The sequence below is a fragment of the Eumetopias jubatus genome, unplaced genomic scaffold, assembly GCF_037043125.1.
Source record: "Eumetopias jubatus isolate StellerSeaLion01/CBP00866 unplaced genomic scaffold, mEumJub1_p1.0 scaffold_8, whole genome shotgun sequence".
NCBI classification, from domain to species: Eukaryota; Metazoa; Chordata; class Mammalia; order Carnivora; family Otariidae; genus Eumetopias; species Eumetopias jubatus.
The window spans coordinates 98,092,589-98,118,259 of NW_028274814.1; the positions used below are offsets into that span (position 1 = coordinate 98,092,589).

Below are 25,671 nucleotides of genomic sequence, written 5' to 3' on the forward strand. Positions count from 1 at the left end.
TCTTGGGTCATTTTTGACAACTTTGTAGTTTTATAGAAAATTTTTCTTTTTATCTAAGTTTTCATATTTATTAGCATGTTGTTATAGTATTCTTTTACTATTTTTAATTCTTTCAGTAGTTATGTGCCCATTTTTATTCCCAATATTGTACATTTGATGTATTTTTTTCCCCTTGATCAATTTTTTCCAGAACTTTCCTATTAGTCTTTGTAGAGATCTGGTTATTTTATTTTTCATCTTCTCAACCATTTCTTTATTTTCTATTCTGTTAATTTCTGCTCTTATGTTGTGTCCTTCCATGAACATTCATTTGAATTTACAGTATTGTTATGTTTCAGATTTCTTTAATTGAATGCCTTCATGTAGTTGCTATTTCAGACACCGTTGAAATCTCCCTATTTTCTTAGTCTCTGGATCTGTGGTCCTCATTTTGGTTGACTTAAATATAGATTGCACTGTTTGAATATCATTGCCTGAGAATAGTAAAAATGTAAAGTTCCCAGTGTAGGGGAGATGCTGAATTTTGTAACAGGGAAGACTAAGACTTATGTATTGGCTCCAAGCTCCTGGTTTGGATTGCTGATCTGAAAACAGCAAGTAGTTGGTGGATACTTCTCTTAGCTGGGAACATCTTCCACTGGCAATGGAAAAATTGTAGCATTGACAGCTAACAGGTGTGCCAATAATAAGTAAATGACATGACCTGTGTCCAGTTGTGGAAAGAAGAACAGTCATATGAAACAATTAGTAAGTGATGTAAAATAATTTAATAAATTGCGTAGTCAGGCTTAAAGGATTTATGACTGCAGCAGAGAGAAAAACGTTGAGGGCTAGCATTTCAGAATGTATTCAATGACAGTAAGGACTTTCCCTGTGCTTTTGAATAATGTATAGGACTTAGAGTGTAAGATTGAAAAGGAATATTATTGCTCTTGGAGTAAATAGTATGATTAAAACATGAAGGTATAAGTTCGGCTCATGGGATCATGAAAAGATCAGCTTAACTAGAGTAGAAGCTGATTATTTGGTCATATGGGGAAAATGTGTTGGTAGGCAATGGTGAGTTTCATTGTGTATGGGCTTGATTGGCTACCGTAAGAAATGTGTTAAAAAGCAGAATTTGGGGGTAGGGAGCTGACATAAAAATGATGGTAATGATGAAGACAATGAAAGTAAGTAAATAATAATAAATAAAACATACTTCTGTGGAAGCATATGATATGCCAAACACTGTTTCAAGTGCTTCCTATAAATGATTTAAATGAATACTTAGAAAAATCTTGAGGTAACTATCATCTTCACCAGCCACATCCCAGCAGCGTCACCATCCTCAGTAGTGGTAGTGATTGTTGCGATATTTTAATGCAGGGACTGATGGAGCTCATCTAACTTGCCTAAGCTCTTCCATCTAGTAGATGACAAAACTAGGACTTTTAGCAAACATGCTTCTTCGGAAGTAATTATTAAAATTAGTCTGCTGTGGTCATAGGATGGACTTGAGAAAAAGAATGCATCTGGGGTTGTCGCTGGGAGGCTGTGGAATAATTCTGCTGTGCAGTGATAGAGGCTTGGCCTTAGGAAGTAATAAATCAAAGAGGACTTCAGGCTTCCAAGCATGGGTGACTGGAGCAATGGGACATTAAGTCTGCTTTCTTACATTAAGTTTCTTTACCTTCTTTTGTCTTCTTCCACTCTCTTGCCCCATCAGCCTTTCTTTTTGGTAGTCAACTTATGAGTGAGCGATATACAGGATTAGATATTTATTTTTTTTCGTTCTCAGGTCCTAAATCTAGCTATCATACTGTTGGAAAAAAAAAACAAAGGAAAAAATCATGTTTTTGAAAAACTGTGGAGGATTTAAGATATGCTTTTATTTCAGACCAAAAACCATTCTTCAGTACCAAATGATGTGAGATCACTGTTATCTCCACGTATTTCTAGGTTTAATGCACAGACATCATTTAGAAATTTACATTTTAGGGACACCTGGGTGGCTCACATGGTTAAGCGACTACCTTCAACTCAGGTCATGATCTCAGGGTCCTGGGATCGAGTCCTATGTTGGTCTCCCTGCTCAGTGGGGAGTCTGCTTCTCCCTCTCCCTTTGGCTCTATCCACTCTCCTCGCCCCCCCGCCATGTGCTCTCTCTCTCTCTCTCAAATGAATAAATAAAATCTTTTTTAAAAAAGAAACTTACATTTTAAAAACACTTTGATTTAGAATCAATGGACTAATCCTTCCAGGAACTTAGATAATAAAAAGAAAGTCTTACCTCCTAGGTTTCAATGCTAATCAAAGAACTCAGCAACTGAATAGTTGAAACCTAGTCTGGAGGCAAGTTCTAGTAACTATCATCCCCATGTAACTTTGGATAAATTACCTTATCCTTTGGCTTCAGTCACTCCCATATGTAAACTGAATATAATGATTCCTCACCTGCTTCTATCCTGAAGAAGGGCAACACATCTGTATTGTGAAATGTAGGAATATACCCACTAAAGGGCTTCTTGAGAGGAGTAAGAAGGGAAGATCTGATTTTGGTGTGTGTGCTAGTTATTATTAGAGTATACTCATTGCCAACTGATTCCAGTGACCTGTCCTCCAACAATTTATACTTGTTTGGATCTCAGTATTTTAAGTTGTCCTACTGGGTCAGATGTCTAAGAAGAAGACACTGTAGTGTGTGAGATATTTATTTGGGAAAGGAGCCCAAGAAGGTAGGGAGGGTCTCCTTAAGACTATACTGCAGGGGCACCTGGGTGGCTCCGTCGTTAAGCGTCTGCCTTCGGCTCAGGTCATGATCCCAGGGTCCTGGGATTGAGCCCCGCAACAGGCCCCTGCTCAGCGAGGAGCCTGCTTCTCCCTCTCCCTCTGCCTGCTGCTCCCCTACTTGTGTTCGTCAAAGAAATAAAATCTTAAAAAAAAAAAAATGTCTACACTGCATTTCACAGCCTGTGCAAGGAGACAGGGAAGGAAGAAGCACTGGGTTGTAAGAGTTTCAGACTGCAGCCCAGTTGCAAGAAACATTCATCCAGGACAATGGAGACTCCTTGAGGCAGAATTTCCTGTTAGAAGAGTCCCTGTCTCAATGGAATGGGCACCTTAATTCCACTGTTATGCTTAATCATTGGCTGGGAGTACACTGAAGAAAGCATTGCTTTCATAGTGGCAAATGCAGACGGCCAACAAGAGAAATTTTGAGCAGTACATTTTCACAGCTGCCACATCCACATATAGCTGTGGATAAAAAATATCACTATTTTTAACCTTGCTAGTGTTTTGTTCTCACTCAACCTGTCCTAAACTAGATTTGTGACTCCTAGTCTATCTACATGTTCTGTTAATGCTAGCCAATTTGTATCTTCTAATTCATCTCCAATCCTCGGCATATTGGTCAAGTATTTCAACTATGTCTCATTGAATTAGATTTCCCTTCATCCTCTTTTGGGAACATTTACTGATTCCAAGAAATGAGTAACTCTAAGAATTTCCTTTCTTTTTCTAAGTTCATGCTGTATCCAGTGTTTCTGAAGAGTATCATGTAATTATTTTGATTTAAGATCAAGATAATGTAAACCAAATTGGTTAAGAGAACTGATTTTGGAGTTGGATATAAATGGATTTCTAATCCTCGTTCCGTAACTTACTGCCTATGTTAATTTGGGCAAGTTACACAATGCTTCAAGCCTCAATTTTCTGATCTGACAAATAAGATAGTGATATTTTCCTTATAGTATTGTGAATATGGCATGTAGAAGGTGCTTCATGAATAAAAGGTACATTATTAATCATTTCAACTAGGACTTACAAATTTTCTGCACATTTCCACATTCTTGATTCCATATTACCTTTTCTCTAGAGTGACTTCAACCTAGTTCCACTCTTTCCAATTCACATAATCTTAGGACCACATCCTCTACATTACTGAGAAGTGACAGGTCATCAATTATTCAGTATTTATTGAGAACCTACTATGTGCCAGGAACTATTTTTTGCAATGAGTCTATAGAATTGAATCAGACAAACCAGGTGTTCAACTTGATGAAGCTTATAATCCATTTCCTCAACCTCTGTGTTATATAATTCAAAATGTCTTATCTCTACTTCCCTTTTCTGCCTTAGTCCTGTCTCATAGGAAGATTGTCCTTATTGATTTCTAATACTAACTGTAATTCTTTTCTTACCTAGCTATCCTAGAATCCTGGTCCAAAAACTATCTCTTGATCTACTGTGTGTCCACTCTCTCTCTCCACTAGATCATCTTTTTCTTTGCATAAAATTTTCTCCCATAATCTTACAAAGAAAAATACAAACAAACCTCATGTGGACATGCTTATTGCTTTTTCTTTCTTCCTTCTGTTTCCATTGTTTTTCAATCTGGCTTTCACACCAAGTCTACTTAAATAACTCTCTTTTAAATGTGACCTACTGTGGCCCTGTCAGCTGTTTTTTCCCTTGAAATCTGAAGCACTTATTCTTAAAACATGTCTTAAAACATGGCACTACTTATACCCAGTGCTACTTCTGTTTTTGTTATCACAATGTGTCATCTTTTGCTCTTACTTCCATTTCTTCACTGATTTTCTCAGCAGTTATTTATTGGGTACCTATTATGGACACTCAAGTGCAGATCATACGACTCTGGAGAGAGAGTCTAAAATTCTGTTTTCTCTCTCCTTCACTAAAACCTCAATGCTTTTCTCTTAGCATTAGGTTTCATAAAGAATATTCCACTACAAATGCTAATTTAGGTCTTCAGTCATAACCTGCCACTGAATTTCATTCCTGTGGTCACATATGCTTTCTATTCTTCTGGTTCCCTACCTGTTCCTCAAACTCCACATGTTTTAAATGGATGTTACCATATTCACCTAACTCTTTCTTTTAAATTCTATATATCTGCTAGTATCATCTTCTTGTCACTGAAACTTTAAGGTTTAAAGTGATCTTTGTCCTATTCCTTAAACTGATCTCTGGTTTATCCTTATTGTGACCATTATTTCCTTCTGCTTCTAGTTCTTTTACTTCCTTCTTGGAGTATCATAGATAAGTCATTTGCCCTTGAACAATGCAGGGATTAGGGGCACTGACACCCTATGCAAAAACCCATGTATAACTTTGAATACCCCAAAACGTAACTATTAACAGCCTACTGTTTTTTTTAAAGATTTTATATATTCATTAGAGAGAGAGAGACAGAGAGGGAACACAAGCAGGGGGAGTGGGAGAGGGAGAGGGAGAAGCCGGCCTTCTGCTGAACAGGGAGCCCAATGTGGGGCTTGATCCCAGGACCCTGGGATCATGACCTGAGCCGAAGGCAGACTTTTAAAGACTGAGCCACCCAGGCGCCCCAATTAACAGCCTACTGTTGACTGGAAATCTTACCCATAACATAAATTGTCAATTAGCACATATTTTGTATGCTATTATGTATTATATTCTATTTTCTTATAGTAAAGTAAGAGAATACTATGTTATTAAAATCATAAAGGAGAGAAAACACATTTATAGAACCACACTATACTTACTGAAAAAAAAAAACTGCATGTAGGTGGACTTGTGCAGTTCAAATCTGTGTTGTTCAAGGGTCAACTGTATTTTTAAAACCACCCTCCAAAATCCTTTCTCATCTTCTAAATAAGATCTAATTCCTAGCCTTGGTATTCACTTTTCTCTAACGACTGCTGAAATCTTATATTCCATCAAATCTTCTGTTGCCTGGGTTTATACCCTTTGTCCCTCAGTATCACCTTCCCTACTTGTGCTTCTCACTTTCACACCTGCATGACCATACAAAGGCCATTTGCCATACCATACTCTCTGTTTAACTTTGCTCCCGGAACCCCGTCCATCCTTCAAGGTCCAACCCAAACATCATGTTTTTAGATTCCCCTTTATCCTTCATCCCTCCAGATATAAGAACTTTACCCCTTCTGAAACACAATAGAGTATTTTATTTCTTTGTTATTCATCATATAATATATTGTATCTTCTCATTTCACTTAAGAGGCTTTGAGGTCCTTGAGGACAGAAACTTACGGCGTTCTTATTTGTATTCTACAGGATACCGAGTACACTGCCTTACTCAATAAGCGTATGTTAAAGGAATAAATTAGTTGAGAAGATCTTCCTCTCTTCCAAAGTGATTACTTATCACTAAAGTACACTGATAAAGTAATAAAATGTGTATTCTGGCTGAGCAGTCTTCAAGAATACAAAGTAATTGCTGTACTTTTACTAATTTTGCTTTCTCTCTCATGCAGTTATAATGTTAAGAGAGCACCTTCTCTGAGCCAGGCAAAGGCAGCAGGGGTACCAAATCATGAGGACACAGTCCTTTCTCTGGAGATGTCTATAAGACTGGCATGCATACAGATGAGTACAATGTAAAATGAAAGAAACTTTAGCTGAGCACTTATATGAAAAAAATACTCCACATAGGAGAATTACTACGTGAGGAATGGGTTTATAAGCATACTTTTTTGGAATATTCTTTCTGAAACCTTAAAAGAAATCAGTAGCTTCCATCCTTATATCTCCCTGAACCTTAGTATAGCAAACACAGTGACGGCTTTTCTTGAGCAAGTCTTAAAATTATAAAAAAATCTTGCAGAAATAGTGTATTTATTTCCCATAAATCTACTTAGGCTGTCTAACATCCATTTTGTTTGAATGGGTCTAGAATTCTGAATCACAGGTGAATATAAGTTACAATATTTTAAATGATATTTGCTTGGTTTTAAAGACAAGCTGCAAGGGGATTTGGTGTTTTCTTTAAAAAAAAAAAGTTTGTGGTGAGTTATGCCTGCATTAAGAGGTATGATCCTTATTATAATCCATACCTAGTAGGTGCTCAGTGTATGTTGGCTGAATGATAACAGTTGGAGAGCCCATCTGTCTCTGCAGTTCTTTGATATAGGGATTTTCAAAATTTAGCTCTGGAAAGAAAAGGCTAGTTAAATATAGAAAAGTGCATGCTACTCCGGAGAATTTTAAATGCACAAGTGGGCAACACAGACATATTTTCTAAAAGTTAACTAAATTACACAGTATAATAATAAAATAAGTCCAGTGGTATTATATAACTTTTAAATATTGATTATATTTCTAGGTTTTATTTCCTGTTAGCACTCAACCCAGACAGGAAAACGGGTACATTCTTTATGATTAGAAAGAACTCTTTTGCCATTAGACCATGCTAAATTGATAGTTTTTGTAGCCTGACAAGAGACCAAGTCATCATTACCTGGAGGGAAACAAATCATCTGAAGATGACTATTCTGTTCTGAAGGAAAGTTTGAGTTGACTGCTTGAGATTCTAAGTTTCACTTCCCAAGTGGCAAGGGTTAGTTTCGCTGCAGAACTGACAGTTTCTACCCTCTGGGTGGGTAGATTAGACTGGGAAATGTATAGGAGGAGAGCTTGTCAAGGAAATTCAAGGAGCAGAGCTGATAAGTTCTAGAGGGAATTCTAACCTGGTCCTCTGATTGAATCATAAATGCTTATATTTTATGGACTTACACAAGTGTGCAGAAGATAAAGAGGAGGAAGCAAAAGAAAGAGCAAAGAGTAGAAGGTGTGGGAGGAAAATACATCAGAAGAGGCATAAAACTTTATGGCTTGTCCAGCTTATCATTTATTGAGCTATGAATAAAACACCAGTTTTGGGAGCATTTTTGGTGATGATTGAAATTTTTTGAGACATTTCTTTAATGGCAATTCATGGAGCTGAGTACTGGATTGCATTAAAATTCCAGAGTTAGAGGAAACAATTTTGAACAAACAATAGAAATTCATTTTTGTTACTGGACCGACTGCCACAGTTCAGTTCCCGGCAGGATGAATCCATGTGTGGTTCTTGTGATTCTCTTATAAAAAACAAATGACGAGTAAGAAATGAGTTGTTGGAGGGTGTGAATTTGTAATAAGGATGAAGTGGCGTATGTAGTCGTCAAGGGATTTTTTTCCCCCTAAAACCAGGCTATCATTTATATTTATACTTTTGCTGCTTGTAACCCATTGCTTCATACCTAAAACAACCTAGTGCAGACTGAAACATGTTCTTGAAGACTTATTTATATTTCACACACAAATTTGTGATTATCCAGGCTTCATCATCATTTGGAATGTTTCATATTGATTACATGTCTATCCTTTCTCACTGATATTGCTCCACAGTATTATAATAACTGTTATAGGTGAGGTAAACTCTTAAACTAGTATTTTCTTCTATTATTCTAAATATTTATATCGATCACATGTTTTTCCTGGACATATGGCTACATCCAGCCTCTAAACGAAGTAGATCGGAAATTAAAACAATTAGCCCGATCTAATACTGAGAGCTAATACTCATATCACAGCTAACTGTTTTTCAGACCAAGTTTGCCTTACATGTAAGCTTCAGAACAATTACATTACATAAGCCCTAGTATTGCCTACACTTTACAAGGCGAGACAAGTGAGGAACAGAAAGGTTAAATAATTTTCTTGAGTAAACATGGCAAGATAAGCGTCAGAGCCAGGATTTGAACCCAAGCAGTCTGAATACTTGGTATTCCTTACTTTACACTTTTATAGCTCAACTTTTAGTTGAGCCAGGGGTAGAGTAAGTGGCTATGTTACTCCAAAGCTCTATTTTAATATGATTATTTATTAACATGGGTATCCCTCCCTTACTAGATTATGAGCTTGTAAGAACAAGAACCATGTTTTATTAACTCTGTCATAGATGGTGTTCAATAAAAATTTTATTACTCTTGAATTACAGCTTATTATTGCCTTGAGATACTCCCTCTGTCCAGGAGACTGGCCAGAAGTCACTGGTTTTATATCCACAGAACTTTTAGATCCACAAAACAAAAAATTCAATTGTTATCTGTAAGATGGGATATTGTATTCATGATTCTCTTGTTTCTTTTCTATTTCTAAAAATACAACAGCATGAATGAAGCAGACATTTTTAATTGATATAGGATAATTGTAGAATCATATTACTTGACTGAAATTTCTTTTTCTTTTTCTTTTTTCTTTCTTTCTTTCTTTCTTTCTTTCTTTCTTTCTTTCTTTCTTTCTTTCTTTCTTTCTTTCTTTCTTTCTTTCTTTCTTTCTTTCTTTCTTTCTTTCTTTCTTTCTTTTTTTTTTTTATACTCTTTCCTATAGGGTGCTGCTCTAATTAGAATGCTGGCTAATTTTATGGGCCATTCAGTATTTCAGAGGGGTTTGCAAGTGAGTAAAATGCTTTCTATTTTTTCTTACATTTTCCTTGTCAATATATTTATTTTAAAGATATTTCACAGCTTGAGAAATTGTCAATACAAAATTGCTGCATTTGATGGAAAACTTTAGGATGAATAAGGTAAGCCGTGTCTTTCCATATGACAAATGAAAGTGGTAGATAGGATTCTCACTGTATCAACTGGTAAAACTTGAACTATTATGCAATTTAGATCTGTTAAATATGCATTTTTAAATTGAAGTATTTTTCAAATATGTGAGATTCTAAATAAGTGGCATAGGATTTTCTAAAAAACTACTTCTCTTTCCTTCGATATAAAAGTTAACGTAAAGTGAAAATAAATTATGTTAGACTTAAAATCTTAATGCAGTTTTTCAGACATGTGCCTTTTATGTTGTTGTTTTACTGTTGATATGCATAAATTGTTATTTGTTCTTAAGATACGTAAATGTTTTTAAAATTGGAAATACAGTGTTTTAAATAAAAGAAGAAAAAAGAAGCAGTGTTATATTGCATTTAAAGTATGAGGTATGGAATCTAAGAGTGATTCTTAAACAAGGAGGATTCTTAAACATTTTAAAGCAAACACAAATATAGAAGAATAGAACTTTTATTCCATTGAATCTGTTGAAGTAAATCATGTTTCTAGCAGCTGTGATTGATGAATTATTTATGATGCATTCTGCTACTTAGAAGTGTCCTTTAAAGTAAATTGATGTTCACCTGAAATACAATTAAGCTAAGACAGAAAGAGCAATCAATCTTATCTGTTCTTAGTAAGCTTTTCATTTTGAAATTTAAATAAACTACATATGGGATTAGGTCATATTTTAGTAGTATAATTGAATCTTTACCCAAAATAAACTAACAGATAAAATACAAAGCAAGAGTTAAATATGTTATGACAAAGTTACATATACTTAACACAACAAAGAAAAATATATATAAATTTGTTGAAGAATAATTTCCCTTTAGAAAATATTCTTACAGATTTGTTCCAGTAGGGGTTTAAATTTACTTTAATCAGCTCTTTCCATTCGGGACCCCTTCAGAATAGCTGAATTCTATTGAACCTATTTGCCGGGTGCTGATAGAAGTCTCTATTCTGATCACATAGGTGGGAAAATCTTTTTTCTCAAGGAGTGCCCTCCATGAATATCAACTGTCTGGAGGAATGTCCTTCCTATACCCAATCCTTTATTTTTCCCCACTGAAGTTGTAGTGTGACAGTTCCAGAAAATATCTAAGCTTTCATAAGGGCAACACAAATTGAATTTGATTTCCTGGTAGCGAGTTGATGTGAAATCACTTTCTGTATAAAAATTTTATTGTTTTTCCTCATCTGTGTATATGGATTTGCTCAGCAGATTGAATAACTCTGGTTATATTATTTGGAAAGGATTATGTTTTGCAAAGTTTTTCTTTAGCCTGTCACGTTTTTGGTGGTATGCAAAAATACATCAATTTTTAATACACCCTTACTGACCCAGTCTCTTCAGTTTTATCTGAAAAAGAATATACCCTCAAACTCCTATTATATTAAACTTATATTAATGTGTGCCTTTATGCTCTGATACATGATTTGGTTAATTCTCAACTGAGGGGACTCTATGTTTGTCAACATTGCATTTCATTTGCCTTGTGACATCTCATTGATCAGATAGATCTGTATCCTTCAGTACTTCGCTTGCAGCTTTATTTATACTCATCACTCAAACTGATTTAGTGTATCATCAGCAGTTTGGATTAGTTTACAGTAGATTCCTATGTCTAGGTGATAAATTATCATCTCTTGTGCATGAAGATGTATGGGATACATTTTGGAAATGACCTCCTGAACAGACAGTTCGTGTCATGGTGCTTGAGTGGTCAACGAGTTGATATTAATATATTTCCCATCCACAAGGCTCTGGGGAGTCTTGGTTTACATGTTGTAGGAGCTAATCTGGACTGTCAATGCTTACCTCTGCTGGAAAAATCTATTAATTGTTTTTACATTAACCATGGCTGTTTCTGTGTTGGCAAATGAAAGTTTATGTTGAAGACAGACCTAGAGTTAGGTTTGTAGTCAATCCCAGATTGCAAATAGTATGTTTTTCATATACATTTTTCTCCCTCCTTTCTTTTCTTCCTTCTTCCCTCTCTTTTTCTTGCCTTTCCTTTCCTCCTTTTTTTCTTCAGCTTATTACTTGGACCTTTCATGTTCTGCACAGGAACAATCTTATAATGGAGTTTTATTCTAAAATTTGTGTTCTCCTACAGTTTTTGTATCCTTACGATCCATCTTAAACCCTTTTGGGAACAAGGCAACTATTTTTCACACATACAACCACACATATATATAAAACATATACAGCTGACCCTTGAACAGTGCACAAGTTAGGGGTGCTGACCCCCTCATCTCTCCCGACACACACAGCCAAAAAGTCTTCATTTAACTCTTGATGCTCAAAAACTTAACTACTAGTAGCTTACTGTTGACTGGAAGACTTACTGATAACATAAACAGTCAATTGACATATTTTTGTATGTTCTATGCATGATATACTGTATTCTTACAATAAAGTACACCAGAGAAAAAGTGTTATTAAATATTAAGGACAAGAAAATACCTTTACAATACTGTACTATAAAAAATCCACATATAAGTGGACCTGTGTAGTTCGAACCCATGTTGTTCAAGGGTCAACTGTATATATTATATAATATACACAATATAAAATTTAAAATCTAATATAAATAAATACATACTAATATATAATAAATATTAATAGCTATAAAATAATTTACATAAATATAAATACTTATATATTAAAAATAAAAATAATATAGAAAGGTAGTAGATTTCTGGAAAATTTCTGGATCAGTTCAGATGTTCATATTTAACTTACAAAGTATCTGAGTATCAATTCAACTATATTCATCTACCTTTTGTATTATTTTGTATTGGAAAATACATTTTCAATTTCATTTCACCCATATATTTCTCAGTAGGAAGGGACTTTAGAAACTTTTTGAGAAAAGTTTTGTTCCTAATAACCATATAATTCATTTGATCAGCTATTATCACAACTTTCCTTGGTCTGGTCTTCGTGATATTTTTTTTTTCTAATTTCTTAAATTTTATTTGATGCTTAAATGGTCCAGTTTAGCATAGTTTTAAAATAAATTGCTTCCCATCCAAGTACTTACCAGGCCCAACCCTGCTTAGCTTCTGAGATCAGAAGAGTTTGGGTGCGTTCAGAGTGTTTACCCCAAAGATAAAAATGTGATCCAAAGGGGCACCTGTAACCCCAATGTTTATAGCAGCAATGTCCACAATAGCCAAACTATGGAAAGAGCCCAAATGTCCATCGACAGATGAATGGATAAAGAAGATACACACACACACACACACACACACACACACCCACACCCACACCCACACAATGGAATATTATGCAGCCATCAAAAATGAAATCTTGCCATTTGCAACGAGATGGATGGAACTAGAGGGTATTATGATAAGCAAAATAATTCAATCAGAGAAAGACAATTATATGATCTCACTGATAGCCGGAATTTAAGAAATAAGGCAGACACAAACAATAAATCATGGAAAACTACATTAAAAACGAATGATGCAGGGTGCCTCGGTGGCTCAGTCGTTAAGCATCTGCCTTCGGCTCAGGTCATGATCCCAGGGTCCTGGGATCGAGCCCTGCATCGGGCTCCCTGCTCGGCGGGAAGCCTGCTTCTCCCTCTCCCACTCCCACTGCTTCTGTTCCCTCTCGCGCTGTGTCTCTCTCTCTGTCAAATAAATAAATAAAATCTTTAAAAAAAACATGAATGATGTAATATATGGTGATTAACATAACATAATAAAATAAAATTTAAAAAAAAAGAAAGAAGGCAGAGGATCATAGGGGAAGAGAGGAAAAAAATGAAACAAGATGAAACCAGAGAGGGAGACAAACCATAAGAGACTCTTAATCTTAGGAAACAAACTGAGGGTTACTGGAGGAGTGGGGGCGGGGAATGGAGTGCCTGGGTGATGGACACTGGGGAGGGTATGTGTTGTGGTGAGCGCTGTGTGTTGTGTAAGACAGATGAATCACAGACCTATACCCCTGAAACAAATAATACATTGTATGTAACTAATAATAAAAAGATAAAATAAAATAAATTGCCTTAAAACTTCTTTTTTAAAATAACAGTATATACAGTTATAAAAAATTTGTCCTGGCTACCATTAACATCAGCTTCTGTTTTGTTGTTTAAATTGAAAGTGAAATGTAGAACAAACCAAGTGTGAACCTTTGTTGGATTATGTATGTCCTCATAAATAATATATTTTTAAAACATAGAAATGTTTATAGTTTTGCAACCTTCTACATATCTACTGTTTTACATAATCCCTTTCCCAAAATAATAGCTGGTGTATTTCTACGTATCTACTGTTTTACATAATCCATTTCCCAAAATGATAGCTGGTGTATTTTGGGAAGCATGAGGCAATAAAAATGATTCTCATTTCTGTTTCCAATTAATGGTGGGCTTTCTACAAGTCACAAAATCCTTCTTGGCCCCTGACTCTATAGTTATAAAATGCAAGAGTTGGACAAAATACTCTCTAAGATTTTGTTCATCTTTCATATTCTCCAAATGTAAGATTTACTTAATGCATTTTTTTACTAGTTAGACAATTTGGGTTTGATACTTTAATTTGGGAACAACTATTTTAATTTGATAGAAAAATTTGTAAACTAGATGTGCAAAAGTTGAGTGACTCCCTGTTCTTGAATCTTAGTTATTATCTGAATATTAAGGCTATATGGCCTTCAATGTACATAGTACTGTAACTATAATCAAACCAGACCAACATTTGTTGTTACAAGGAATTTTTGCTGGTGATGTTTCTTTTTGCCTACTGCAAAGAAACTGCTTCTATTTCCCTTGCTTTTTAGTTATCTTTCGTATTTTGTTACACTTTCGTATTTTGCTCTAGATACTTTACGTGTTTATTATGAAGCTACAGTTGTCTCAGATGACATTTTCTAAGGACTTTTTGAAATTTCTTGGTAATTTTTAATGGCATATGCTATCTTTTCTAAAGTCAGATTTTCTACTTACATTCCTGGAATCAGCTGGAGTCAACTGTACCTGTGGGTCTGATAGCATTGAGATATATTGGACATTGGTTTTGAGAATCAGCATCCCCCCTGATGAGTGTCATTATAAGGGATTCAAACTAGTGGTAACCAACTTTTTCAGAGGCAGGAAGAGCTGCTTTTGAACCTAAAGGAGGCTCAGTGGAATTTAGACTTTCAAGGTCCCCATCCGGATGCAATTCTCTCCTGTCAGGAATAGGAAGATGAACCATGAGAGTCTATGGACCCCAAGAAACAATCTGGGGGTTTCAGAGGGGAGGTGGGTGGGTGGAGGGGGTAACAGGGTGATGGGTATTGAGGAGGGCACATGCTGTGATGAGCACTGGGTATTACACTTAACTAATGTATCATTGAATACTACATCAAAAACTAATTATGTACCATATAGTGGCTCATTGAACATTAAAAAAAAAAAAGAAAGTAAAGAAAGAAAAGAAATAGCCTTTGTTCTCGAAGACTTTGTAATTCTGTATGCTCTGGTAATGTTCTAGTAAAGCAATCATTTGTTTTCCCAAAGCCTCTTCTTCACTTTAGACAACTGTAGATGATAATTTAAGAAACTGTTTGACCCTGAAAACCGTACATTACCAGGACCTTATTATCCATGATCAGTGATATTACCTCATCTAAATCTAATCAAGGCAGAAATACAGATTGCAGAGTCCCATCTTTGAGGTTCTATTTCCTGAAACATACCACTCTTGGTACATATTATGGTAGCAAAACCAAACCCATTCTAAGTCTTTCAAATAGAAAGGGATTTAACACAGTCTGTATGAATTTTCTAAAACTGTTGGGAGGGTTAGAGGAGTAAAGGTCAGGAAAGCTACTGCTAGACTTCAGAAAATCAAGATATTGAGTTATCACAAAGAATTGATGATACCCATATACTCGGTGTAGTTCTAGTTAGGTTTGGGGAGAGAATGAAATTAGATGGGTTTGTTCAATATATAGGCTCTATCCAGAAGTGCTTTGAAAGACTGTCTTCCGTTGGCTTTGGTGACACAGTGGTCTCCTGAGTGTGGCTACAGTTCACTCCATGTTCAAACCATAATACTGTTTAAGTATTGCTGAATCTTTCAGCAGTCCTTACATCTTTTTATTTCCTGGGGATCTTATTGTTTCAGTACATATTTGTTAATTTTCACCCACATGTAGTAATGCTTATGCATATGATCAATAAATTAAGATGTACATCTTTTACTTTGTTTTTATAACTTAAGTTCCTATAGCTCAAATCCTCATTCTATGTAAGTAGTATAGGCTTATTTCTGAAGTAATTCAAGTAATGATTCTTTTAGATAGAATTTTTTTTTACATGGCATTGACCTTTCTTATTTCATTTTTACTTGTTTTAATCTCTTATATTTTCTCTTTTTCTTTTATTTTTCTGGAAATAAAAGAATAAAGATAATTATGAAACCTCAGATAACATTGATTAGCTCAGTAGCTATTAAAAATAATTATTACGTAGTGCTATTGCTTTTTCTTTAAAAAAAAACCAATATTGTTATAATGATTTGAACCTCACGACACCATTCTTCATGTTATTATGAGTCAACACTGGGGGATTGAAATTGTGAAGAAACATCTTTATTAAGCTTGATGTAAACTCAAAACCTGAAATCCATGTCAGAAAATGAGTTACCTTCTTGCTCAGCCAATGAGGGTAATTCAGTATCATCTAAAATATAGATGAATAAAAAAGATTTCTCTTGATTAGTATTTAACTGCTCTTTTCCATAAGATAATCCAGAACAAGATGTTTGGCTCCAATTATCAGGGTAGAAATTGCTTATGCAAATCAATGTAAGGCAATGAGGTGTGGATAAAAAGCAAAAGGGAAATATCATTATTATTGGTTTGTGCTCATAAAATTCTGATAGCTTGAAGGTAATGACAGGCATAAAGCCAGAGGGATTATTAGCAGCAACAACATGCTCAATAACTTGTAGTCCAGTGAAAAGTTCTGTGTTAACATGTGTACACAGGATTTTTATTCGATAACTTCCAGCTTGCATTTCTGAGAGAGCATTTTCTCCCTTGCGTGTAGATTTTTCAAAAAAAATGAAAAGTCATAGAATAATAGAGTAACAGAGACAGTGTGTCGAAGTTCATTTCCTTTCTGAAGAGTTAGTATTGTGTTTTCATCCAGATGGTAGCTGAATCATGCTTCATCTAAAATGAATAACCACAGACAGATCTTGCTCAAATTTCTCCATGTTTCACTTAGATCACTGGGCAGTTTTAGATATACTATTGGTAGAAAGGTTAACACTTCACACTAATTTGTTGTGATCACTCAATACCATATGATAATAATGTTATTGTTGCTGGTGTTTTTAGTCATTGGATTTGACCTCATTAGCATTTAATTTATTGTAGACCTAACTAGAAAGCTAAAATTATTGAGAATGTTAATATAGAAAAAATATTAATTATAAGGAAAGATTCCATGGTTTTGAGAATCAAGAATACTATCTATAATAAAAAGCAAATACTTTAAAAATTAAATAACAGTAGTTATTCATATTTCTCAGTCAGAGAGAAATAACTTCTATTTCATTAGTTTTAACTAATTTGTTCATGTACAGCTACTGATTGAATCCTTATCATTTTGCCTCTGAGTTCAATGTTGTTAACTGACCACTATGACTATATGGCATTAACTAAAAGTGTTTATTATTAACGACCGATCTCTCTATTTGGTCATCCTGTAGGCATTTACGCAGCTCAATAGGAAGTCTTAGAAAGTTATATTTATTGGTTTTCTTTTACCTGTTAGTTAAGGGCTCAGGATATTTTATACATTTTACCTATATAGAGTTGGTCCTATAAAACGATGTCTTAGATAACTTTATTTAAAATGTATCTGTGAAATTTTTAGACACCTTTGGTTGGTGAGTGGATATATTTGATGTGGGTATGTGTGCAAATGTACACCAATCTTTAAATATGCATGCCCTTGGGTACACCGATCTGCAAAGTGTCTCTCACTCCTTGAGGAGTGTACCAATTGATTAGATTGCTAGTTCAGGATACAGTAAACTTGCCTCACAGGCTCTGTTTTCCTGACCTATTATAATTCCTACATCAGCAGTTTTCTTTCTTTTCCTTGATTGATTTTTTTTCTTTTCCTTTAATGTTCTCTTTTCAGAACCTTCATGTAACCACATATCTGGCAATGTTGTAAATTTTGATGCAAAAAGGACCTTCCTGAGTTGGGAAGGTGGTTCTTCTCATTACTCATATTTTACCAACTGCTTGGTGATGTTATTATATAGATTAATACTGGGTGCACCATAAAATATTTAGTTTTTTCCTTGTTTGTGAACATCCAAATCACTTTCTGGTTTCTGTTAACTAAACAATACTGTCATGGTCTTCAAATTATAGATTTTCCCATTACATTTTGCTTGTCTCTTCATATCTGTTTCTGGAATCATATTATCAATTTTTCTTCCAAAATGTTATGCCAATATATAGTGGTAGAAGTTTGAAAGTTCTTTTATAATGCACTAAGCAAACAGCCTTAGGTCTTACTTTTGAAATAAGTTTCTTAGTAATTTAGTAAGTAAAAAATTATCCAATTGCTATCTTAGTGTATATGTTTTTATCACAAATGATGTTGAAAACATTTCATATATTCTCTTGCATTTCACTCTTTGGTGACATAATCATCCATGTGTCCTACCCATTTGAAGATTGAAGTTTTACTCTTGTTTTCATAATTTTGTATAAATGGCTATACACTGAAAATGATAAACCATTAACATATGTACTACACATTCTTTTTTCCCCATGATGTCTAAATATCTTTGTATTATGGTGAAAAAGCCCATGTTATAAATTAGTGGCTTAGGAGGAGTGCCAAAAACCTAAGTTATATATTTGGAGAATGACTTACAAAAGGTTCAAACGCATTCAAAACATTTGATCTACCTCTGTGTTTCTATCCATGGAAGACAAGGCTTGATTCTAGGAGCAAAGAAATGGCAATGTTCATTTGTCATCCTGAATCTCATTTCCTCTTACAATCACTCTCTTATAGTCACCTGTTCTCTTTTGCTCAAGGTCTCTCCCTGTGACTATTTTACAGATCATTTTTCCCCCTAAAGAGCCATAGCGCATTAGAGTGTTAAGATCTTTTCTTAATGCTTTGTGCTAATAAACCAAAATTGTGATTTCACTTCCTGCGCCAGCTGTGCTTTGGTTTAGATCCACAGCACATGTTGCTCCCCCATTAGCATGTTTGGTTATTCATTTATTCCACACCAACTTATTACATTCCAATTCTATGTCAGACCCCGTGATAAGTAACAAGGATTCAGGGCATGCTGCACACAGCAGAGATGGCCCCTGATCTCATGAATTGTATATGACAGGATAAGATTGGCCCTCAACAGGAAAAAAGCAAATACATATATATTTACTGAATGCGAGAAATGCTGGGAAGGAAAAAAATAGGATGCTGTGAGGGAAAATGTGGGCAGATGGGTCAGACGATTTTAGATTGGGGGCTCAGGAACTCCTTTTTAAGAAGAAGGCATGCAGACTGAGGTCTTAAGGCTGAGAGAGAGCTGGGGGAGGAAGGAGATCATTCCGGAAATATGGAAGGGCTTGTGCAAAGGGCTGAGGCCAAGGACTGAGGAAGTTCGAGGAAAAGAAAGAAACTGGTGTGGTGGAGCAGAGCTGGTAAGGACAAGAGAGAAGGTAAGAGAGGAAGGCAGGAAGTAATCATGCAGCGCCAAAGGAGACTGTGCTAAGAAGGCTGGATTTTATTTCGAGTGCAGTGGGATGCTATTAAACAGTTTGAAACTGGGATGTGATGTGGTTCTAAAGCAGTTATCTGGCAACTTGTAATAATATATTGGGAGTGGGGCAGTCAGCATACCAAGAGAAGAATCAGGTAATAAAATTAGGAAGATATTTGGGGATTCAGGTGAGAGATGATGGCAACATAGTCAGTAAATACACAGAAACTTGGATGGATTCAAAATGTTTTTTGAAGGCCAAATACATGGATCTAGGGATAGACTGGGTGAAGAGTACATATGAGAGGTGAGGAAGAAGAGGTGTACCTGAGAATGATTCTGACGTTTCTGGGGTAAAGGCCTAGAAACAAGCCCTGTGGGGGCTGTAACAATTGAAGGTTGAGAGAAGAGGAGGGGTTCCCCAGGCTAGAGACCAAGATGGGGCAGCCGGAGAGGCAGGCAGAATACCAAGGGTATGGTGTCACCCAAGTAAAGAAGGAAGCTTATTTCAAGAAAGTGATCAATGAGATTAAATGCAACTGAGAGGTGGAGTAAAGACTGAAAAGTGTTTCTTTTGGCAGCTTGCAAATTTATTGATTATCTGTGGAATGGGTTAAAGAGTGCATGGGAAATGTCTGAGTGGAAACAGTGTCTGGAGAGTAAAATTTAAAGAAATTTGCCAAGGAAAGAGATCAGAAAACCAAGGTATGTTGTTAGAGGAGGAGAAGGCTAAGGAAAGTTTTTGTTTTGTTTTGTTTTTAAAGATGGGGGACAGTTGTATGAGTTAGGCTGGTAGAGAAGGAGTCAGGAAGAGAAAACTTGACGGACAGAAACTAGAGAAGTGAGAGATGACTGGGACCTTGGTTCTTGAGAAGGTAAAAGAAATGGTATCTGATAGGAGATACACTTCCAGTAAACTTCGGAATTTGGAAATGGGAAGACAAGGGAGTTCCTTTCTGATGAATTCTAATTTTTTCTGTGTTTTTCAAACAAAGTCAGGAGCTAAAGTGGGGTAATACTGGGCAGGAGAGAGGTTTGAAGATTGAGGATTGGGAAGAGTAGGTTGGCATGACTATTGTATTGAGTGCCTATTTGAGTTTGGGAATTATGAATTTATAATAAAACCAAACTGCCCAATTGCATTATTTTCTTCCATAATGCTCAGAGGCATGATGCAGATTTAGAGAAGGCACATAGTTGGATTCATTCCGGGATTGGGGTTTTGCCAACCAGTAAACTTGAAGGATAGAGCTGCAAAGGAGATGAGGCTATTGGCTAGGAATTGATTAAGATTAGCTATGAAATAGAAGCTGGATAATTAGGGAAACAAAAACAGGAAGGATCTGATAGGCAAATACCCGCCATTGAAAAACAATGTATTAACAAGTATATATGATTTTAACACTGACTAGAAGAAATCCCCATGCTTCTGAGCATCTCTGCCCTTATTGAAGTTCCCTAATGTCATGCCCATTAATATGAGGATATTCCAGGGGACTTTTTCAGTCTGGTACATACGGTGAAGAGCCCTTTGTTCTCCTCCACGTGATATGCAGTCATATTGGTTTCTTGGTGTGGGCTGAATTGTAAATGGGAAAGAAGTGAGAGAGCACATGTTTCTTGAGTGTTTGGTATATATCTTGTCCAAGCCTTGTCTTTCTGGTCACCTGAATGTTGGTGTTTTTGTAGCTTTATGCCAACTTAGGTATGGCTATTTTGTGCTGAGGTACCTAATTAGTGCCCTTTTTCCATGAGCCACCCAAGTCACAAGCCATCGGTGGCTTGTCACCTGAATAGATCTCTGTGAAAACTAGGGTGCTAAACTGCACAATTCAGGAGCCCTCCTAGTTTCTTTCTTTTTCCAGACCCAGGAGAGGGAATGTTTCTAAGCTTTCCTCAGGTCTAAAAAAACTTTGGCCTCAATTTTTTTCTTGCATTTTTACTTTTTTAAAAATTAAAAAAAAAAAGTCCCTCTAAGCACTATCCTCCTTCCAGTTAGTTCATATAATTTCCCTTCTTGAGCCTCTGGAACATTTTGACTACTCTTGGGGGTGAGATCAAAGATATCAACTCTAGAGGTATTTTTCCCTTGAGCTTGGTCTTATAATAACTAACGTTTCTTGGGTTCTGGTATGACAGCATTTTTCTAGGTGCTTTGCTCATTCTATGTCATTTTCTGTGCACAGTCTTCCTAAGTAAGTACTATATTATCTACCCTTTCCAGTAGAAGGAATTGAAGTTCAGAAAAAATAGATACCTTACTCAAGATCACATGGCTGATAAAGATCAGCCCAAATTCCTATTTAGTTTTCTAAATATACAAATCTTTCTCAATTGAGTTGCATTTTTTTCTCAACTAGGCACCAGCTCTAGGGCTGATTGAGAAAAGAAGTGGAAGTGGGGAGCTCTATGTACATGCCCTACAGTCTGTGGGCATCTTGATTTACAAAAGGCAGTGTATTTTTACCAGTCAGGATATAATTTATTTATTTCAGGAGCTTGTTATGGTCAAAGTCCTTTACCAGGACATTCAGGAAAAGCAATTCACAAACTTCAGTTTTACCAATAGATTCATTTTATGTCTCAGTAATATTTCAAGCTAGTGGCAGAAGTGAGAGGTGGGGATATTTTAGTACCGTAGAACATCCCTATAGACTTACATTCACATTTTTTAACTGACAGGTGTAGGACCCTGTCAGCTTGCTCCAGAATGTACAAATTCAGTAGTGGCAATATTGCTTACACCTCTGGTGATGCTGCTGCACGTGGAAGCATTGATGGCATGATATGTAATTGCTAAATAAGAGATCTGTGAAAACAAAACTGATGTGCAAATATGCCACTATTTATAATTTAAAACAAACAAATGAATCTTTTATGTGCCAGCAAGTTGTTTTGATTTAAAATTCTCTGATTTTCTGGTATATTTTGCAACCCTTTAAGAAAGTATACTGATTTTACAAAATTATACTCATCAGGTGGGCAATGTATTTTTTGAACATGTGAAATGCCTTTTTGTTCCTAGAGAAATATCTGAATTCTCCTGTGTGTAAGTAAGCAACTTGTAATAGTAAATCTATGTGAAACACACATTAAAAAAATAAAAATAAAAAATGCATGCAAACAATGATATAACTGATTTTGTTCTATCTACTCAAATAATTTCCTTTCCTAAATACCACTTCTTTTTTACTGTGTCGATGGCCAGACACTCCTGTACCTTGAAAAGTTTCATAATAGTTCCTCCTTTACTGGGCTTCCTCCTTAGAAACTTGTAATACTTTAATAATAAAGGTATAACAATTATTCATACCTTTTCATTCTTGGTTCCTATCAAATAGAATAAAATGTAAACATTCTTTTATTTTACATAATGCTTTTCCAGTGCTGTGCTACTCATTTTTATTTCATTTCATAATTTTTTAAAATTGTATTATGTTATGTTAATCACCATACATTACATCATTAGTTTTTGATGTAGTGTTCCATGATTCATTGTTTGTGCATAACACCCAGTGCTCCATGCAGAACGTGCCCTCTTTAATACCCATCACCAGGCTAACCCATCCCCTCCTCCCCTCTAGAACCCTCAGTTTGTTTCTCAGAGTCCATGGTCTCTCATGGTTTGTCTCCCCCTCCAATTTCCCTCCCTTCGGTTTTCCCTTCCTGCTATCTTCTTCTTCTTCTTCTTTTTTTTTTTTTTAACATATAATGTATTACTTGTTTCAGAGGTACAGGTCTGGGATTCAACAGTCTTACACAGTTCACAGTGCTCACCATAGCACATACCCTCCCCAATGTCTATCACCCAGCCACCCCAATCCTCCCACCCCCCCCACCACTCCAGCAACGCTCAGTTTCTTTCCTGAGATTAAGAATTCCTCCTATCAGTGAGGTCATATGATACATATCTTTCTCTGATTGACTTATTTCGCTCAGCATAATACCCTCCAGTTCCATCCATGTTGTTGGAAATGGCAAGATTTCATTCCTTTTGATGGCTGCATTATATTCCATTGTGTATATATACCACTTCTTCTTTATCCATTCATCTGTCGATGGACATCTTGGCTCTTTCCACAGTTTGGCTATAGTGGACATTGCTGCTATAAACATCGGGGTGCACATACCCCTTCGGATCCCTACATTTGTATCTTTGGGTAAATACCCAGTAGTGCAATTGCTGGGTCGTAGGGTAGCTCTATTTTCAACTTTTTGAGGAACCTCCATACTGTTTTCCAGAGTGGCTGCACCAGCCTGCATTCCCACCAACAGTGTAGGAGGGTTCCCCTTTCTCCACATCCCCACCAACATCTGTCGTTTCCTGACTTGTTAATTTTAGCCATTCTGACTGGTGTGAGGTGGTATCTCCTTGAGGTTTTGATTTGGATTTCTCTGATGCTGAGTGATGTTGAGCACTTTTTCATGTGTCTGCTGGCCATTTGGATGTCTTCTTTGGAAAAATGTCTGTTCATGTCTTCTGCCCATTTCTTGATTGGATCATTTGTTCTTTGGGTGTTGAGTTTGATAAGTTCTTTATAGATTTTGGATACTAACCCTTTATCTGATATGTCATTTGCAAATATCTTCTCCCATTCTGTCGGTTGTCTTTTGGTTTTGTTGACTTTTGCTGGGCAAAAGCTTTTTATCTTGATGAAGTCCCAGTAGTTCACTTTTGCCCTTGCTTCCCTTGCCTTTGGTGATATTTCTAGGAAGAAGTTGCTGTGGCCGAGGTCGAAGAGGTTGCTGCCTGTGTTCTCCTCTAGGATTTTGATGGATTCCTGTCTCACATTTAGGTCTTTCAACCATTTGGAGTCTATTTTTGTGTGTGGTGTAAGGAAATGGTCCAGTTTCATTCTTCTGCATATGGCTGTCCAATTTTCCCAACACCATTTGTTGAAGAGACTGTCTTTTTTCCATTGGACATTCTTTCCTGCTTTGTTGAAGATTAGTTGACCATAGAGTTGAGGGTCCATGTCTGGGCTCTCTATTCTGTTCCATTGATCTATGTGTCTGTTTTTGTGCCAGTACCATACTGTCTTGATGATGACAGCTTTATAATAGAGCTTGAAGTCCAGAATTGTGATGCCACCAGCTTTGCTTTGCTTTTTCAACATTCCTCTGGCTATTTGGGGTCTTTTCTGGTTCCATACAAATTTTAGGATTATTTGTTCCATTTCTTTGAAAAAGGTGGATCGTATTTTGATAAGGATTGCATTAAATGTGTAGATTGCTCTAGGTAGCATTGACATCTTCACCATATTTCTTCTTCCAATCCACGAGCATGGAACGTTTTTCCATTTCTTTGTGTCTTCCTCAAATTCTTTCATGAGTATTTTATAGTTTTCTGAGTACAGATTCTTTGCCTCTTGGGTTAGATTTATTCCTAGGTATCTTATGGTTTTGGGTGCAATTGTAAATGAGATCGACTCCTTAATTTCTCTTTCTTCTGTCTTGTTGGTATATAGGAATGCCAGTGATTTCTGTGCCAGTGATTTTATATCCTGCCACTTTACTGAATTCCTGTATGAGTTCTAGCAGTTTTGGGGTGGAGTCTTTTGTGTTTTCCACATGAAGTATCATATCATCTGCAAACAGTGAGAGTTTGACTTCTTCCTTACCAATTTGGATGCCATTTTTTTCTTTTTGTTGTCTGATTACTGTGGCTAGGACTTCTAATACTGTGTTGAATAGCAGTGGTGATAGTGGACATCCCTGCCGTGTTCCTGACTTTAGGGGGAAAGCTCTCAGTTTTTCTCCATTGAGAATGATGTTTGTTGAGGGTTTTTCATAGATGGTTTTTATGATATTGAGGTATGTACCCTGTATTCCTATACTCTGAAGAATTTTGATCAAGAAAGGATGCTGTATTTTGTCAAATGCTTTTTCTGCATCTATTGAGAGGATCATATGATTCTTGTTCTTTCTTTTATTAATGTATTGGATCACATTGATTGATTTGCGGATGTTGAACCAGCCTTGCAGCCCAGGGATAAATCCCACTTGGTCGTGGTGAATAATCCTTTTAATGTACTGTTAGATCCTTTTGGCTAGTATTTTGGTGAGAATTTTTGCATCCATGTTCATCAAGGATATTGGTCTGTAATTCTCCTTTTTGATGGGGTCTTTGTCTGGTCTGAAGATCAAGGTAATGGTGGCCTCATAAAAGGAGTTTGGAAGTTTTCCTTCCATTTATATTTTTTGGAACAGTTTCAGAAGAAGGGCCATCTGGCCCTGGGCTTTTGTTTGTTGGGAGATTTTTGATGACTGCCTCAATTTCCTTAGTGGTTATAGGTCTGTTCAGGTTTTCTATTTCTTCCTGGTTCAGTTTTGGTAGTTGATACATCTCGAGGAATGCATCCAGTTCTTCCAGATTATCTACTTTGCTGGCATAGAGTTGCTCATAATATGTTCTTATAATTGTTTGTATTTCTTGGGTGTTGGTTGTGATCTCTCCTCTTTCAGTCATGATTTTATTGATTTGGGTCATTTCTCTTTTCTTTTTGATAAGTCTGGCCAGGGGTTTATC

The 25,671-nt window shown here is 36.1% G+C and overlaps 1 protein-coding gene across 1 annotated transcript in view; it reads left to right on the plus strand.

The window, feature by feature from the left end:
* TRHDE (thyrotropin releasing hormone degrading enzyme) overlaps nucleotides 1–25,671 on the plus strand; it is a 362,338-nt gene that overhangs the window by 239,219 nt on the left and 97,448 nt on the right. Inside the window, exon 7 of the mRNA XM_028091339.2 lies at nucleotides 9,163–9,228. Within this exon, the coding sequence (XP_027947140.1) occupies nucleotides 9,163–9,228 (66 nt within the window). The remainder of the gene's footprint in view (nucleotides 1–9,162; nucleotides 9,229–25,671) is intronic.